The sequence below is a fragment of the Carcharhinus amblyrhynchos genome, chromosome 13 (assembly GCF_965287045.1).
Source record: "Carcharhinus amblyrhynchos chromosome 13, sCarAmb.v2.hapA, whole genome shotgun sequence".
Taxonomy (NCBI): domain Eukaryota; kingdom Metazoa; phylum Chordata; class Chondrichthyes; order Carcharhiniformes; family Carcharhinidae; genus Carcharhinus; species Carcharhinus amblyrhynchos.
The window spans coordinates 58,656,318-58,673,945 of record NC_137336.1 but is presented as its reverse complement, the minus strand read 5'-3'; the positions used below and the strand labels follow the sequence as shown (position 1 = coordinate 58,673,945).

Sequence of the window (17,628 nt, the reverse complement as noted above, 5' to 3'; positions counted from 1 at the left end):
TTAGGGTCGCCTTTATAGGATAGAGAATTTTTTTCTCTCAGAAAGTTGTGAAACTTTGAAACTCTCTGCCTCAGAAAGCAGTGGAGGTGGGGATGATTGAATATTTTTAAGCCAGAGGTAGATTCTTGTTGGGCAAGGGAAACAAAGGATATCGGGGATAGAAGAGAATGCGGAGATCAAAACACTGACAGACCAGCCATGATCTTATTGAATGGTGGAGCAGGCTTGAACAACAAAGAACAAAGCACAGTACAGCACAGGAAACAGGCCCTTCGGCCCTCCAAGCCTGTGCCACTCATTGGTCCAACTAGACCATTCGTTTGTATCCCTCCATTCCCAGTCTGCTCATGTGACTATCCAGGTAATTCTTAAACAATCCCAGCGTGTCTGCCTCCACCACCCTACTTGGCAGTGCATTCCAGGCCCCCTGCACTCTCTGTGTAAAAAACGTCCCTCTGATATCTGAGTTATACCTCACCCCTCTCACCTTGAGCCCGTGACCTCTTGTGATTGTCACCTCCGACCCGGGAAAAAGCTTCCCACTCTTCGCCCTATCTATACCCTTCATAATTTTGTACACCTCAATTAGGTCTCCCCTCATTCTCCGTCTTTCCAGGGAGAACATCCCCAGTTTACCCAATCTCTCCTCAGAAGGAGGCCATTCTGCCCTTGACGGGCTGAATGACCCACTCCTGCTCCCATTTCATACATTTGTATAAATGCAAGTTGCTCTTTTTTCCAAAAAAATAAAGATAACTTGTCCCTCCCAGTGCAGGTTTCCATGTCATTTGTTGTTTGGAACAAATGTTAAACGTGTGTCCAAATCCTGATTTCCAACTGTTAAGGTTCTGGATCACTAAAGGTATCAATAGTGTTTTTGATTGGAGCAAACCTACACACAGAACTGGATTACCATTGACTGAGTCACGATGTTGCATCTTGCTCGACCGCAGGTTTGTGTTCTTGTTTGGATACCTTTCTTCTCCATTTTCCTGAAGATGTTAACTCTTGCCACACATGTCAGAAGGCCTCTGATAACTCTTCAAACCATCGAAGCTCCAGGAAGGCATTGAGAATTGGCAACCTATTTGAACAAGAGGGCAGCATCGCTGAACCCAATCCTGTCCTTGCTTGACTACTATGCAACTGGAAATGGGGTGATTGGTCAGGAGTTGTGGGTCTGTGTTTCTCTCCTACCCCAGGAACACAATTGCAGCATCCCTTTAATCACGTGTGCTGATGTGATGTAATACAACTGTGTACATCATCTTGTTGCCAACAGCAATAATTCAGCTGTGTAGTTGTATAGCAGTCAGGTAGTGAGTTTCAGCTGGACTGGGGATTTTGTTATGTGCTATTATAGCCAAAGAAGGAGTCTAATTGCTGTGGTAATGATTAATTACTTTTATTTCTAGAAGCTCTCATGCAAAGGTTCCCAAACATTACTCATTACATATCTCCTTCCAGCTGTGTGTAATTCTACCAGCATAGTTTTAAATGGTTTAATACCTAGGCATTGAACAAAATACACACATTATAATAAACACATGCATACAACTTAACCAATTACTTAATGGTGCCACTCACAATTAATGTGATGGATGAGGTTGTTTGTTTGAGCTTAGGTGCATAATATTTGGAGGGATTGTTAATAGCTTGTTTTCTACACAAAGGCATTGACTGTGCTCTGATTTAATTCCAGCAAGTGATGAAAATCCACTTTCAGGCATGTGGCAAATAGCAGCAAGACCTTGTAGCCCATTCAGGGAAAGATGTTCATCTTTGGACCCTTGGACCTTTGGCAAGTCAGCTATGAAGCTCACCAACATTCACAGATGCACTACAGAAAGCATTCTTTCTGGTTGCATCACAGCTTGGTATGACTCCTGCTCTGCCCAAGATCACAAGAAACTACAAAAGATCGTGAATGTAGCCCAATCCATCATGCAAACCAGCCCCCCATCCATTGACTCTGTCTATACTTCCTGCTGCCTTGGAAAAGCAGTCAACATTATAAAGGACACAGTGCACCCGGACGTATTCTCTTCCACTTTCTTCTATTGGGAAAAAGATACAAAAGTCTGAGGACACATACCAACCGACTCAAGAACAGCTTTCTCCCTGCTGCCGTCAGACCTTTGAATGAACCTACCTAGCACTAAGTTGATCTTTCTCTACATCCTACCTATGACTATAACATTACATTCTGCACTCTCGCCTTTCCTTCTCTATGAATGGTATGCTTTGTCAGTATAGTATGCAAGAAACAATCGTTTTCACTATATACTAATATATGTGACAATAATAAATCAAATCAAACCAACAGACAACAGCTTATGTTGGAACTTAATTTTGATTTCACTGCCCATTGAGTCATCTAATTATTCTCTTGGTCTTGTCTTGACAAGTTGTGTGGCATAAAGACTGCGGTAAAATTTGTGGAAAGGATAATGGACCCAGTTGCTTTCAGTTCTCATGAAGGAAAAGTAATAGGAAAAGTAGGGTGGCACAGCGATACAGTGATTAGCACTGCTGCCTCTCAGCCCCCAGGACCCGGTTTCAATTCCCAGTTTGGATCACTCTCTGTGCAGAATCTGCATGTTCTCCCCGCGTCTGCATGAGTTTGCTCCAGTTTCCTCCAAAATACGTTTTGGTTAGGTGCATTGGCCATGCTAAATTCTCCCTCAGTGTACCTGAACAGGCGCCAGAGTGTGGCAACTAAGGAATTTTCACAGTAACTTCATTGCAGTGTTAATGTAAGCCTATTTGTGGCACTATTTATTTTCTTCTTCTAATCACATTACGGGCCCCCGAATTTTGTTTCTTGGTGTCACCTTTAACATGTCCTGCAGTTGATGACTTGCATCCAAAAATTAAATCAATTAGTGCTGGTTATTATCAAAGGCAGAAGTGATTACAAATCAAGAAATGGCAATAGTGTCAATCTGGAACAACAAAAAACAAAGAAGTGTACAGCACAGGAACAGATCTTTCTGCCCTCCAAGCCCGTGTCAAAATCAAAGTAGAAGAAGAAGCAGGAACTCAATTGTGTTCTGATAAGAAAGTTCCAAGGGCATGGAGGAAAAGCATTTTGGTACCTACATTCAACGAAAAGGAAGACATTCAAGATTGCAAAACCAGAGAGGAATTAAATTCCTCCCACAAACCTTGAAACTGAAAGGAAGAATCTACAAGCCAGTTGTGAGACAAACCTTGGGAAACATCAGGAAGAGAGGAACAACATCTGGATACCAATGAGATGCAGATCCTGAGATGGATGTGAGGAGGATAAAACCTGGAAACAGCGCATCAGAAGACCAGTGAGGATTGTGGGAGCATTGAAGGAAATAGTCAAGAGAAAGCCGAAATGATATGATCACATATCGCAAAGAGAGAGAGAAAGAAGAAATGTGGTGAGGCGAGTGATAGAAATGGCACTGCCAGGTAGAAGAAGAGGAAGGCCTGAGACTAGAGGGAAAGATGCAAAGGCAAGAGAGAAACACAGCAGCACTGGAAGAGAAATAGGTTCCAAGAGGAGGTGGAGAATGGTGATCATCCAGCATTGTGGTGACCCCAAGTAAAATGGGAGAAACTGAAAGAAAATTATCAATGGGCACAACGTCACACTGAATTAATAATATGGCCAACAACATCTGAATTCACTCAGGAACATAAGAACATAAGAAATAGGAGCAGGAGTAGGCCAGCTAGCCCTTCGAGCCTGCCCTGCCATTCAATAAGATCATGGCTGATCTGTCGTGGCTCAGTTCCACATTCCCGCCCTCTCCCCATAACCCTTAATCCCCTCGCTTATCAAAAACCCATCAACCCGCGTCTTAAAAATATTTAGCGAGGTAGCCTCCACCACTTCCACGGGCAGAGAATTCCAGAGATTCACCACCCTTTGAGTGAAGGAGTTCCTCCTCAACTCCGTCCTAAACCGCCCCCCCCTTTATCTTGAGGCTGTGCCCCCTAGTCCTATTATCCTTTCTGAGCGGGAAGAGTCTCTCCACCTCTATCCTATCCATCCCATTCATCATCTTATACGTCTCAATGAGATCTCCTCTCATTCTTCTAAACTCTAACGAGTACAAGCCTAGTTTATTCAGCCTCTCCTCATAGCTCAACCCCCTCAACTCCGGCATCAGCCTAGTAAACCTCCTCTGCACTCCCTCCAAGGCCAAAATATCCTTGCGTAAGTACGGCGCCCAAAACTGCACACAGTTCTCCAGCTGCGGCCTCACCAATGCCCTATACAGCCGCAGCAAGACCTCCCTACTTTTATATTCAATCCCCCTCACTATGAAGGCCAGCATCCCATTCGCCTTCCTGATCACCTGCTGCACCTGCAAGCTGGGTTTTTGCGACTCATGCACAAGGACCCCAAGGTCCCTCTGCACCGTCGCCTGCTGCAGTTTTTCGCCACGTAAGTGATAATCCTTCCTACCATTATTCCTGCCAAAGTGGACCACCTCGCACTTGCCAACATTAAATTCCATTTGCCATTTCCTGGCGCATTCGCCTAGCCTATCTAGATCCTTCTGTAGACTCTCCACACCCTCCGCACAATTTGCCTTTCCTCCAATCTTGGTGTCATCAGCAAATTTCGACACCCTACACTCGGTTCCCTCCTCCAGATCATCGATATAAATGGTAAATAGCTGAGGCCCCAGCACCGACCACTGAGGCACTCCACTAGTCACCATCCGCCAATCCGAATAGCACCCATTGACCCCCACTCTCTGCCTCCTATTTGACAACCAATCCTCTATCCACGCTAACACCCTACCCCCAACTCCATGTCCCCTGACCTTCTGCAATAACCTCCTGTGAGGTACCTTGTCAAACGCCTTCTGAAAATCCAGAAAGATCACATCCACCGGCTGGCCTCTATCCACCGCCCTAGACACATCCTCATAGAACTCCAGTAAATTTGTCAGACACGACTTCCCTTTAACGAAACCGTGCTGCGTCTGCTCTATCACGCAATCCCTCTCAAGGTGCCTCGCTATTTCCTCCTTGATGACGGATTCTAACATTTTACCTACAACAGATGTTAAACTAACCGGCCTATAATTCCCTGCCTTTTGCCTGGCACCCTTCTTAAACAACGGCGTAACATTAGCCACTTTCCAATCTTCCGGCACTTCCCCGGAATCCAGCGACGTCTGGAAAATAACCACCAAGGCATCCACTATCACCTCCGCCATTTCTTTCAGAACCCTCGGATGCATTCCATCCGGTCCTGGCGACTTGTCCACAATCAGTCCCTCCAGTTTGTCGAGCACCTCCTCTCTAGTAACAGTAATGTCATTAAGACCCTCCAGTCCTACCACCTTTCCATCTCTAACACCCGTCAAATTATTCACGTCCTCCTCAGTGAAGACAGAAACAAAAAAGTTATTCAGGACCTCAGCCATATCCCCATCCCCTGCCACTAAGTCCCCCTTCTCATCCTCTAAGGGACCAACGTTCACCCTAGCCAGCCTCTTCCTTTTTATATATTTATAAAAACTCTTGCTATCCTTTTTTATATTAAGCGCAAGCCCAGCTTCATAGTTTCTCCTACCCTTCTTTATCATCTTCTTTGTCAATCTTTGTTGACATTTAAACCTCTCCCAATCCTCTTCTCGCCCACTACTCTTTGCTACTCTAAACGCCTCCGCAATGTCATTGAAATGCTTTGCGCTTTAGCTAAACAGATCCACAGACATGACAGGAGCTCAATTCTGATATGCATGAGATATGTTTATAAAGGTGCAATACAAGCAGGCATTTTGATTAGTTGGACGCTGCCTACCAGGGTAACAACTGAGCAGATTTCCTCCTTGCTTGACAGATTCATAAATCATTTGGTTACAAGGTAGTGTTATCTGCAACAATGGAGAAAAGTTAATGACTGGTTGGAGTGCCATGTATCAGAGCATCTCCTATGCAATGTGATTGCATTGCAGAGCATGTGGTGGGGAAACACTTGCTATCAAAACCATGCTTCTGAAAGTTAAACCTTGAATTGCAAAATACTATCTGTCCATCAAATGATTTAGGAAGCAGGCACATCAATCTGTTGCTGTATGTGGGGGCTCAATAGCTGTCATGTGGCAGGGTCTTGGCATATTTCTTTGAACTCAACTCTAAGGGCAAGTTAATCTTTACAGATTACCCATTCCGACTCTCTCACTGTCTGCATGATACAACCTGGCTCTCATGGCTAGGCATCTCTATATTATCCCACCTGACTATGTTAGACCTGGGGTTACAAGGGCCAAGTGCAACCACTTTCAATCCCTTCTATAAGATTCAGTCAACGATTTGTGGAGGAAAACAGCACCGTAATTGTTTTCTGAACATACATGAATTCCTGACAATTCGGTGAAAATTTCTGACAAATCCTTCTGCTATGTATTAGGTTATCTGACTTTGCAATTCTGTAACTCACTAAGTATGGGGCCAATTAATACTAAAATCAGCAACACAAAACATTCTTCCTCACCAATAGTAGCATTCATGATTGTTTGAAAGAGTCTGGCAGTTTGTCTTTGTTTATATTCTGTCCCCAAATGTCTGTGTAGAAGAATTAAAGTCTTAACTTTGGCCATTACTCAAGAGGACTTTAACACACACACTATGGCTGACAAGGTATTCAATGGTTCCAATCTAAGTGAATCCCATTTCAATGTACCTTTTCTCATACTTGTGTGTCTGTAATATCAGTCTTGTTTTGTGCCTGGTGTCAAAGTTTCAATGACATTTGTGATTTGAGTCACTTGTTATCTTGCCAGTCTTTTCACCAAGTAGACTGGCACTAGCAAGGCTGATTTCATTCCTTTACGACTGAGTGTTTTCTTCTTAACATAACCTCTCTGTTTATTGATCTGTCCATTTTCCACTATTATGGTTTGGCAGATTTAGTGGTGTAGTTAGAGTGGAAACGTATATCACAGATTAAATCTGCCAGCTCCCCATAACAAACAGCAACTATTAAAACTCCTAAAAGCACCAACTGGCCCCAGTACCCAAACAAACATCAATTATCCCCCATTCCCCCAGAGACCAAATCACCCACCTCACCACAATGTTTCAATATCCCTTAAGGGGAGGATGTGCTGTCAGGCACAGTCTATAATAATTCACTTATTCTCTGCATTTGGAATTGTACACATGAAGCAACCAACACACACTGAGTCTAAAAGTTAGAAATACATACTTTGTCTGGATTTCTTCCCGAAGCAGCCCTAGGTGTAGGTGAAATCCTGAACTGAATAAGGCAGCCAGGGTACCAGACTGGCCATTCCACAGCCCAGACAAGGGGAGTAACGGGGTACAAAAACAGAAAATGCTGGAAAATCTCAGCATCTGCGGAAAGGAGAGCCAGCATTTCAAGTCAGGATGACCCTTCATCAGAGCTGAACTGGAGTTGTTTTTGTTGAATTTGAATGGTGTGCAACAAAGGTCAGAAAAATGGTGTCACATCAATATTACCCTCTTTTTTTTGGAAAATCTTGAGACACCAGCACCCTCCCACGCAATAATACTAAGAAATTGCACACTTGTGAATGAAGTGGAAACAACAGAGGGAGCACGGGTGAGAGAGCACAGAGGGGATTCACAAGAGAGTGTGTGCTCGGAGGGAATATGCAAGAGAGAGCAAATTGATGGAGGCATGGGGGTGCAGGAGAGAGAACATGAGAAGTGGGGACGTGCAAGAGGATGCACCATTGGGTAATTTCTCTTGCGCAGCCCCAGAGATGCCCCACATAGCCCCAGCTCCAGATTGTTCCCTTGGTCAAATGGCAATGACATTACTCACTGCAATGTGTTTATTCCCATCAGGGAGCCATCTAGTGTTCAGTGATTAAAATGCATATGTAATACATGTGTAACTTGTTTTCTCCTTTGCACGTTGGCATCCATAACCCGATGGCTGTAAACTACAACCACATTATATTACAGAGCAGCATTCAGCAAACCAGGTCTATGCCAATATTTTTCTCCACAGACTTCCCAGAGTAAACCATCATCTTGCCACTCGCTGTGACCTTTTAATATTCCTCATTTTCAAACAACTGATACTCTCCCTCAACAATTTCTTAATTTAAATCACTCATGGGATCCATCAGTGAAGAACCAGTATTTGTTGTCCATCCCTAAATCCCCTTGAGAGGGTGGCTCTCCTCCTGAACTGCTGCAATCGGTGTAATAAAACCATAGGAATAGAATCATTGTAAGTTTACAGCACAGATGGAGGCCATTCAGCCCATCCTGCCTGTGCCAGCTGAAAAATGAGTCACCCAACCTAACCTCATTTTCAGCATTTAGTCTGTGGCCCTGCAGGTTACAGCACTTGAAGTGCATATCCCAACATTTTTTAATGTGTGGAGGATTTCTGCCTCGATTACCATTTTAGGTAGTAAGTTCCAGACCCCCGAAACCCTCTGGGTGAAAAAACATTTCCTCATCTTTCCTCTAATCTTCCTACCAATCATTTTAAACTATACCCTCTAGTCACTGACTTCCCATCCACTCTATCTAGGCCACTCACAATCCTGCACATCTCAATCAAATTCTGAGGAAGGATGTTCTTGCTCTCGAGGGAGTGCAGAGAAGGTTTACCAGGCTGATTCCAGGGATGATGGACTGATTTATGCAGAGAGATGGATTAGATTAGGATTGTTTTTGCAGTAGTTCAGAGGGAGATCCCATTGAGGCTTATAAAATTCTAACAGGACTAGACAGAGTAGATGTAGGGAGGATGTTCCTGATCGTGGTGGTGTCCAGAACCAAGGGTCACAGTCTGAGGATACAGGGTAGACCATTTAGGACAGAGAGGAGGAGACATTTCTGCACCCAAAGAGTGGTGAGCCTGTGGAATTCATTACCACAGGAAGTAGCTGATGCCAAAACATTGAATGTATTCAAGAGGCAGCTAGCTATAGCACTTGGGGCAAATGGGATCAAAGGTTATGGGGAGAAAGCTGGATTAGGCCATTGAATTGGATGATCAACCATGATCATGATGAATGGCGGAGCAGGTTCGAAGGGCTGAACAGCCTCCTCCTGCTCCTGTATTCTATGTTTCTCTGCTCCTCAGTCCCCTCTGCTCCGAGGAGAATAACCCAAACCTGTTCAGTCTTTCTTCATAGCTGCAATTTTCCAATCCTGGCAACATCCTCGTAAATCTCCTCTGTACCCTCTCTACTACAATTATATCCTTTGTATAATGAGGTTTACCAGATCTGCTTGGAGTATTTAAGTTGATTTGATTTTGGTTTGATTGGATCTATTATTGTCACATGTATTAGCATATGATGAAAAGTATCATTTCTTGAGTGCTATACAGACAAAACATACCATTCATAGAGAAGGAAATGAAGAGTGCAGAATATAGTGTTACAGTCATAGCTAGAGTGTAGCGAAAGATCAACTTAATGCAAGGTAAGTCCATTCAAAAGTCTGACAGCAGCATGGAAGAAGTTGTTATTGAGTCAGTTGGCACATGACCTCAGACTTTTGTATCTTTTTCCCGAATGTCTGGGGTGTGTGAGGTCCTTAATTACTGCGGCTGCTTTGTCTACACTTCCTGCTGTCTTAGCAGAGTCAATGGATGGAATGCTGGTTTGCATGATGGATTGGGCTACGTTCACGACCTTTTGTAGTTCCTTGTGGTATTGGGTAGAGCAGGAGCCTTACCAAACTGTGATACAACCAGAAAGAATGCTTTCTATGGTGCATCTGTAAAAATTGGTGAGAGTCATAGCTGACATGCCAAATTTCATTAGTCTTCTGAGAAAGTAGAGGCATTAGTGGTCTAACTGAGGATTTATACAATTCCAGCATAACCTCCCTACTCTTATTTTCTACACTTGGCTAACAAAGAAGAGTATTCCACATGCCTTCTTAATCACTTTGTTGACCTGCCTTCAGGGATCTGTGAATATCCAAAATTCTTTACTTCCTCCACACCTTGAATATTCTCCCATTAATTATGTGATCCTTTGCCTTGAATGAATTCTCCACATGCATCACCTCACACTTCTACAGGTTGAATTCCATTTCCCACTTTACTTCCCACCTGAGCAGTCCATTGATATCTTCCTGCGGTCTGCAGTTATCCTCCTCACGATCAGCCATGTGGCCAATTTTTGTATTATCTGCCAACTCTTTTATCATGCCCCCTGCAGTTATATCCTAATCATTAATGTCTACCACAAAAGGTGAGACCTAAAACTGAGCGCTGGAAACAGTCTTCCAGTCAAAAACACCCATCAAAAATTAACCTTTGTTTCCTGCCACTGTGTCAATATTGCACCCAGCTTGTTACATTCCCCTGGATCCCATGGACTTAATTTCTTTAGTCACACTTCCAATTTGGGACCTTGTCAAAAGCCTTGCTAAAATTCACGTAGTCCACATTGGCTGCACTCACCTCATCAATCCTCCTTGTTACTTATTCAAATTATTCACTCAGGTTAGTCAAACATGACCTTCCCTTAACAAATTCGTGCTCACTGTTCTTGATTATTCTGTACCTTTCTAAGTGACAGTTTATCCTAATTGATTCCAATAATTTGCTCACTACTAAGGTGAGACTGATTGACCTGCAATTATTCAGTCTATCCCTGGCTCCCTTTTTCTCAAAGGTTATTTTAAACAAACATTAGCAGTCCTCCAATCCTCAAACACCACACCTGTATCCAGGATTGGAAAGTGATGGTCTTTCCAACATTTTCTCCCTGGTTTCTTTCAATAAGCAGGGGTACAGTTGATCCAGCCCTCGTGAATTTTCTACTTTTAAGGATGCTAATCCTACTACTTCCTCTCTCCCTATGATTATTATATCCAATACTTCACACTTCTCCTCATCTACAATATTTGGATTGTCCCCTCTTCCACGAATACTAACGTGAAGTATTCATTAAGAAACATACCTTCTTCTGCTACTTCTACCGATAGGTTACCTTTTTGGTCTTTTATGGGCCCTACGATCCCACCCAGGCCCTATCACCTTAACCCCTAGTATTACTCTGCTAGTTGCCCTAAGGGGACACCAAGGGCCATTCAACCTAACCCACATATCTTTGGGCTGTGGGAGGAAACCGGGAATTGAACCCAGGTCCCTGGCGCTGTGAGGCAGCAGTGTTAACTACTGTGCCACCATGTCGCCCCATCTTTTGTGATTATCTTAAATTAGTCCCCTATTGTCCCACTTGCTAACCGATGGAAACAATTGTGCACTATATAAAAGTTTTTCAAGATGACCAGTTCACAACTTTTTTGTCTTTCAGCCCTCGTCAATTAACTTGCTCAACTTCTTATTTTCAAGTCTTCTTTCATAATTATAAGTTCACTTCCCTGTCCAGGCCCTAAGATCTGGAATTCCATCTGCTCCCATTCTCAGCTCTCTGCCTTTTTCACCTTCTTCAAGATGTTGCTTAAAAGCTACCTCTGACAAGTTATTGGTCACCTATCCTTCTTTGGCTTAGTGCCAATTTCTGTCCAATTATACTCCAGTGAGGTTCCTTCAGCTGCTTTGCCATGTTAAAGGGACTTCATAAATGCAAGTTGTTCCTTTGGACATGGCAACTGAGCCAGAACAACTCAGTGGCAATTCACGGTCATGGTTTTTTTTTATTCATGGGCTTCACTGGCTGGCCAACATATATGCCGATCCCTAGTTGCCCTTGAGAAGGTGGTAGTGAGATGCCTTCTTGAATCACTGCAGTCCATGTGCCGTAGGTTGACCCAAAATACCATTAAGGAGGGAATTCCAGGATTTTTACCCAGTGATATATTTCCATATCAGAGCAGTGAGTGGCTTGGAGGGAGACTTGCAGGTGGTGGTGTTCCCATCTGTCTGCTGCCCTTGTCCTTCGAAATGAAAGTGGTCATGGGAAGGTGCTGTCTAAGGATCTTTGGTGAATTATTGCAGTGCATCTTATACACTGCAGCTACTGAGCGTTGGTGGTGAAGGGAATGGATGTTTGTGGATATGGCGCCAATTAAGTGAGCTGCTTTGTCCTGGATGGTGTCAAGCTTCTTGAGCGTTGTTGGTGCTGCATCCATCCAGGCAAGTGGGGAAGTATTCCATCACACTCCTAACTGGCTTTTACTAAATACATTTCACAAAAACCCAAAGCAAAAAGACTTCTCTCCCTTGTGCAATTGTTAAATGGTTCATTTTTTTGTTACAAATACATTCATTTGGGCTCCTCGCATGCAGGTCAGCAGGATAGATTTGGGGTCTTCACAAAGTAGATGTGAAAAAGGATATTTCCTCTTGTTAAAGAATCTAGAACAAGGGATTACGGTTTTTAAAAAAAGGGGGTCGCTCATTTAAGACGGAGACGAGAAGAAATGTTTTTCTCTCAGAGGGTCTCTGGAATGAACTTCCACAAAAGGCAGTGGAAGCAGAATCTTTGAATATTTTTTAAGACAAAATTAGATAGATTCTTGATTAACAAGGGGGTAGGCAGGAAACTGGGGTTAAGGTTACAATCAGAACAGCGGTTAGCCCTGCTGCATCACGGCACTAGGGACCCGGGTTCAATTCCAGCCTTGACTCACTCTCTGTGTATTTACATGTTCTCCCCATGTCTGCATGGATTTCCTCCAGATGCTCCGATTTCCTCCCAACAGCACAAAGGTGTGCGGGTTAAGTTGATTGGCCATGTTAAATTGACACCTAATGTCTGGAAGATCAGCAGGGTAAATACATGGAGTTACAGCAATAGGGCCTGTTTGAGATAGTTATCGGTGTGTGCTCAATAGACCGAATGGCCTCTTTCTGCACAGTAGGAATTCTATAATTCTATAAGATCGGACATGATCTCATTGAATGGCAGATCAGGGGGCTGAGTGGCCTACTCCTGCTCCTAAGTCGTATGTTATATATATGTTTGTGTGAATGCCAGGTTATAGCAGATGGGTCCCAGTATAAACTGGCTTAAAATGCTCCAAATCCTCTGTGAAAGGAACAATAATTGTCATTATAAAGCTTCAGCATGAGCAGCTGGGAATAACAATAGCCTTTTCCAAGTTTCTTTTCATGACACTCCTGACCTCTCCATTGCCAAATGCTTCAAAATGTTTAATGAGAATTTTTTGTTTACAGCAACAGAACAAGATCATTAAACCACCACCAGATGGCAATAATTTGGCAATGTACTAAAACCAGCATAGATTCTTTGCAATAACTTATAAAAAGGCAACTTTAAAAAATAATAACAACCTGGCGAACTTGCTCTCTTGGGCATCTGGACATTGCATCACACATCAGGAATTGACCATAGGAACATGGAGCAGGATTGGGCCATTCGGCCCCTCAAGATATTCTGCCATTCAATTAGATCATGGCTGACCTTCTACCCAACCCCATTTTCCTGCACCGTCTCCATATCCCTTCATATCTTTAATAATTAGAAACTTATCAACCTCTGTCTTGATCATGATCAATGGCTCAGTCTTCATAGCCCTGTGGGGTAGAGAATTCCAAAGATTCTCTGCCCTCTAAATCAATCAAGTCTTCCTCATCTCTGTCCTGTTGCTTATTAAACTGTGTCCTCTTGTTCTAAACCACTCCCACCACCCCAGCCAGGGGAAACATCCTTCTTGCCCCTACCTTATCAAACCCTGTAAGAATTCTATTTGTCCCAAAGAGGTCGCTTCTCATTCTTCTGAACTCTAGCGAATACAAGCCCAGTCTCCTCAACCTCATACGACAATCTTACCATCCCAGGATCAGTCTGGTGAACCTTCGTTGCACTCCTTCTGTAACAAGTATATCTTTCCTCAAGTAAGGTGACCAAACTGCATAATATTCCTGATGCAGTCTCACCAAACGTCATGGTCAAGGTGGAAAGAAATGATATATATATATTCACCAGCCAGACTATTTTATAAAATTATTTTTCTCATTCTGTTTTTCAAAACGGATAATTGCTAGGCTGAGAAAATGGCTCCAGCTGGTCACATGGTGGCTTCTGGAAATTTCTGTGCAGCTTGAAGGCAAACAAAGGTAACAGCTCAAACAGCCTGCAATGTAAGACTCCTTGCATTGTATAAATATTCAAGCCAAGCCAACATAGTAGCTTGGCCTCAGCAGAACAGAAGCAGCTTCTGGGGACCCTCAGTCTCCAATCTGGTGCCAATGATCTAAGCATTACCTGTTCAAACACACAATAGCTCAACCAGGGGCCTTGTTTAGTCAATCTACAACCAGTGTTTCCAAGAACAAAAGGAATTCTGACTCCCATTAAACATCTCAAGATCCCAGTCCTAGGAAAATTCAGCCTTTGTCCAATAATTAGGAAAAGTGGTGGGAGGTATATAATCACATGACTTCCTCCTCGCTGCTGGAACCTATAATATAGTCCTGTGGAGCTGAGTTCAGGCAGTTACAGTTTGAGCTCCAAAGAGAAACAGTAGCTCCAGACAAACAGCCTGCACTGTCTACCGTCAAGCAGACGGCAGCAAACAGAACTCTAGCCCTCATCAAAACTGCGATATTATAGGAGCATTGGGCATTGCACCTTCAGCTCTACACTTCTGCTCCCCTGGCGGAAGTCTCATTTCTGGAAAGACAGAATTGTTTCCTATATCATGACACCATGGTCAGTTTGCTCATCCACCTTTCACACCCTGCTTTTGTCCACACAGGCCGCAAGAACTTCAAACCTGTTGGACAACTGCAAAGGCTGAGGCACCCTTTACCTGCTTTGCTTTCTATGTTGTGTCCCTAACCATGGGCCAAATTAGCTGACCCTAACCTTAGGCAAATGCCTGTGTCCTGGAACAAAGTGTCCCAGTAACTTTCTCCCTCCCTGATGTGCTGCAATGTCTGCAGCTCAGCCTTTAGCTCAATGACCTTGGGCCAAAGTTCCCCCAGTTGCAGATACGTACTGTAGATGTGTTTGCTTCAGATCATACAGGTGTCCATGAGCTCCCACATTCTGCAGCCGCTAAACTTACCTGCCCTGCCAACTTTATAACAATTAAAGTTTATTCATTAGTTTCATAAATAGGCTTACATTAACACTGCAATGAAGTTACTGTGAACAATTAATCAATTATTTCACAGATTAATTCAAATTCATGTCTCTATATCTTACGATCTTGTTATTTTAATAATAAATGTTCTAGAACTATGATTGAAACTCCCTTGTTAAGGTAAGTAGAAAACACCAGCAAAATCTACTAAACTTTATTGCTATTAGTAAACCGTCTATTACAAATAAAATCTTCCTGTTACTAAGATTGCCCAAGTTTTGAACGATAATTGAGAAAAATAATCACCAACTAATGAACTACCTGTTTTCCTGTGACGTTGCAATTGGTTGTTCTCTGAGCTTGGTCCAATCCTTTCTGTGGCTCCACAGTAGACCAGCCTGTTTCATGGTTCCCTTCTTGCTGCTCCACCAGCTGATCACATGATGACAACTCTGCAAGCATCTAAAGTCACACCTTAGATCAATAGTCAAGTTAGATTTAGGAATTAAGAGTTATTCACTTTTCAGATGGCAGGCAATGGGAGCAGGTGGTGTGATTTTGTCTCTAACGGTGAAGGGATTGGCTGTTGATTTTGGTTATTGACATAGATAGTAATAGTACAATGAGATTGCATGCCCACAAAATACAAAGAGTCGGGTTAGATGCTAAAATCAGATATGCCAACCCTCTGTAGCAGGTTATTAATACAAGTAGTAAGTGAAGGTACAGTGGAACCCTTTTAGAAGGCACTCCATATATTTGTGATGGAGCACACAGGAGATCTACATGGGTTAGTTAAGTTCACTTAGCAATATGGCACAGGTTTCTGGCACCTTGCTTGATTGCCTTCTCAGATCAGAGAGGAATTTTCCAGAATTCCCCTGAAGTTGGCCATGGGCCAGTTGTTGTGCTTTTGCTGGCTTTCTCCCAGCGATTAGCATTTTGGGCAGTTGCACCATCTAGTGGATCACAGCATCAATACATGAACCCAAGAATTTTATTGGCCTTCCATTTTTTTTTCAAACACCAGTACACAGAGTCATGCTCAAATCCCAGATTGGTGAGAGGAACCTGGCAGGGCAGGGAAACTACCTCTTCATGGTGCTCTCTCAGCAAATCACAGTGGCCAAAATAAATAAAACACACAAGGCCTGAGAAAAACAGTTGGTAGTTATAGTGTGTCACAAAATCTACATCGAACATTGCCAACTATTTGCGTGGATTTTGTAAAGATTGAGTAATTTAACTATTATTGAGCAACTTTGAAGTGCCAAGTCAATGTCAAACATTCAATTCTGTTTTTTTCTATTTCGAGATGTGGATGTCAATGGCTAGGCCAGCATTTATTGCACATTCCTAACTGCCCTCCATTTCAGAGGCCAGTTGAGAGTTAAACACACTACTATGGATCTGGAGTCACATGTGGGCCAGACTGGGTAAGATTTCTTTCCCTAAAGGATATCAGTGAATCAGATGGGTTTTTACAAATCGCAACGGTTTCATGGTCATTGTTAGACTTCTAATTTCAGATTTTTTTATTGAATACAAATCACCATCTGCCATGAAGCCAGGTCCCTGAATCTTACCTAGAGTCTCTGGATTAGTAATCCAGTGATAATACCACTATGCCACTGCCTCCCAGCAGTACATCAATTTTAGTACATCAATTACACAAGTCAATTAATAGTAAGAAAGCAGCAATAAATACACCAAAAATAAGAATTTCTAAATGACCTTCTCTCTGCAATACTGAAACATGATTTCATCATTTAAAATTTTATTTACCATTTCAGAAGGTGCTCCAGCTCTGTCTTTACAACATTAGTGAATGCATACTCTCTTACAATTAATTTCATGGCATTAAATAAACATCTGTGAGGGTGTTGCACAGCTTCCCAAGTGTTCAGAGCGTCACAACCAAAACAGCACTGAACACACTGGTAATATATTCTTTCACTGACCTCTATTGAATTTTATTTTCAACAATGCCTTAAGGGAGTGCAGTCTGAACTGAAAGGGAAGATTCACAATGTGCTATTCACTATAATAAGTAGAATCAGCAGCAGCTGTTTTTTACAAGGCTGTGTGGGATGATAGCATGCCACCTCTCACAAAGTTGCCTTCATTTGGTATCCAAATCTTTTGCGAGCCTTGAGCCATGTTCTGAAGGTCTCTTTCACACTTCTCCAAGCTAACTGGGGGAAGAAGGTGAAAATGATCTATTTGGTGATCAGCATGATGCTGAAGAAGACTGAGTCGAGAGTTGGTACAGCATGACATCACATCAACGCAATACAACAGCACCACTGGCAATGTGGGAAACTGCATTTCAGAGTTAGCAGTCAAAAGGAGTGAAGATTGATGCATACAACTAGGATACGGACCAAGTCAATTGATGCACATTATAGCAGCTATATGTCTACTTACAAAACACACCATTGATCATCAACAGTGAAATGCACTTCAGAATGTTTAATCAAGAAACACTTCCTTAGGGTTGGCAACACTGGTTGGAAGTACATCTAAAGGCTCAATTTTCAGTCAGGAGATGTAGAGGTCATGGGCGAGGCCAATATTTATTGCCCAACCGTCACTATCTTGGGAAAATTTTTGACTACTGCAAGACATGTGGCATTAGGGAAC

General features: G+C 42.9%; 1 protein-coding gene across 1 annotated transcript in view; it reads right to left on the bottom strand.

Moving 5' to 3' along the window:
- Nucleotides 1-17,628, bottom strand: part of LOC145351299 (spondin-2-like) — a 65,403-nt gene that overhangs the window by 47,424 nt on the left and 351 nt on the right. Inside the window, exon 2 of the mRNA XM_080200925.1 lies at nucleotides 15,307-15,447. Within this exon, the coding sequence (XP_080057051.1) occupies nucleotides 15,307-15,447 (141 nt within the window). The remainder of the gene's footprint in view (nucleotides 1-15,306; nucleotides 15,448-17,628) is intronic.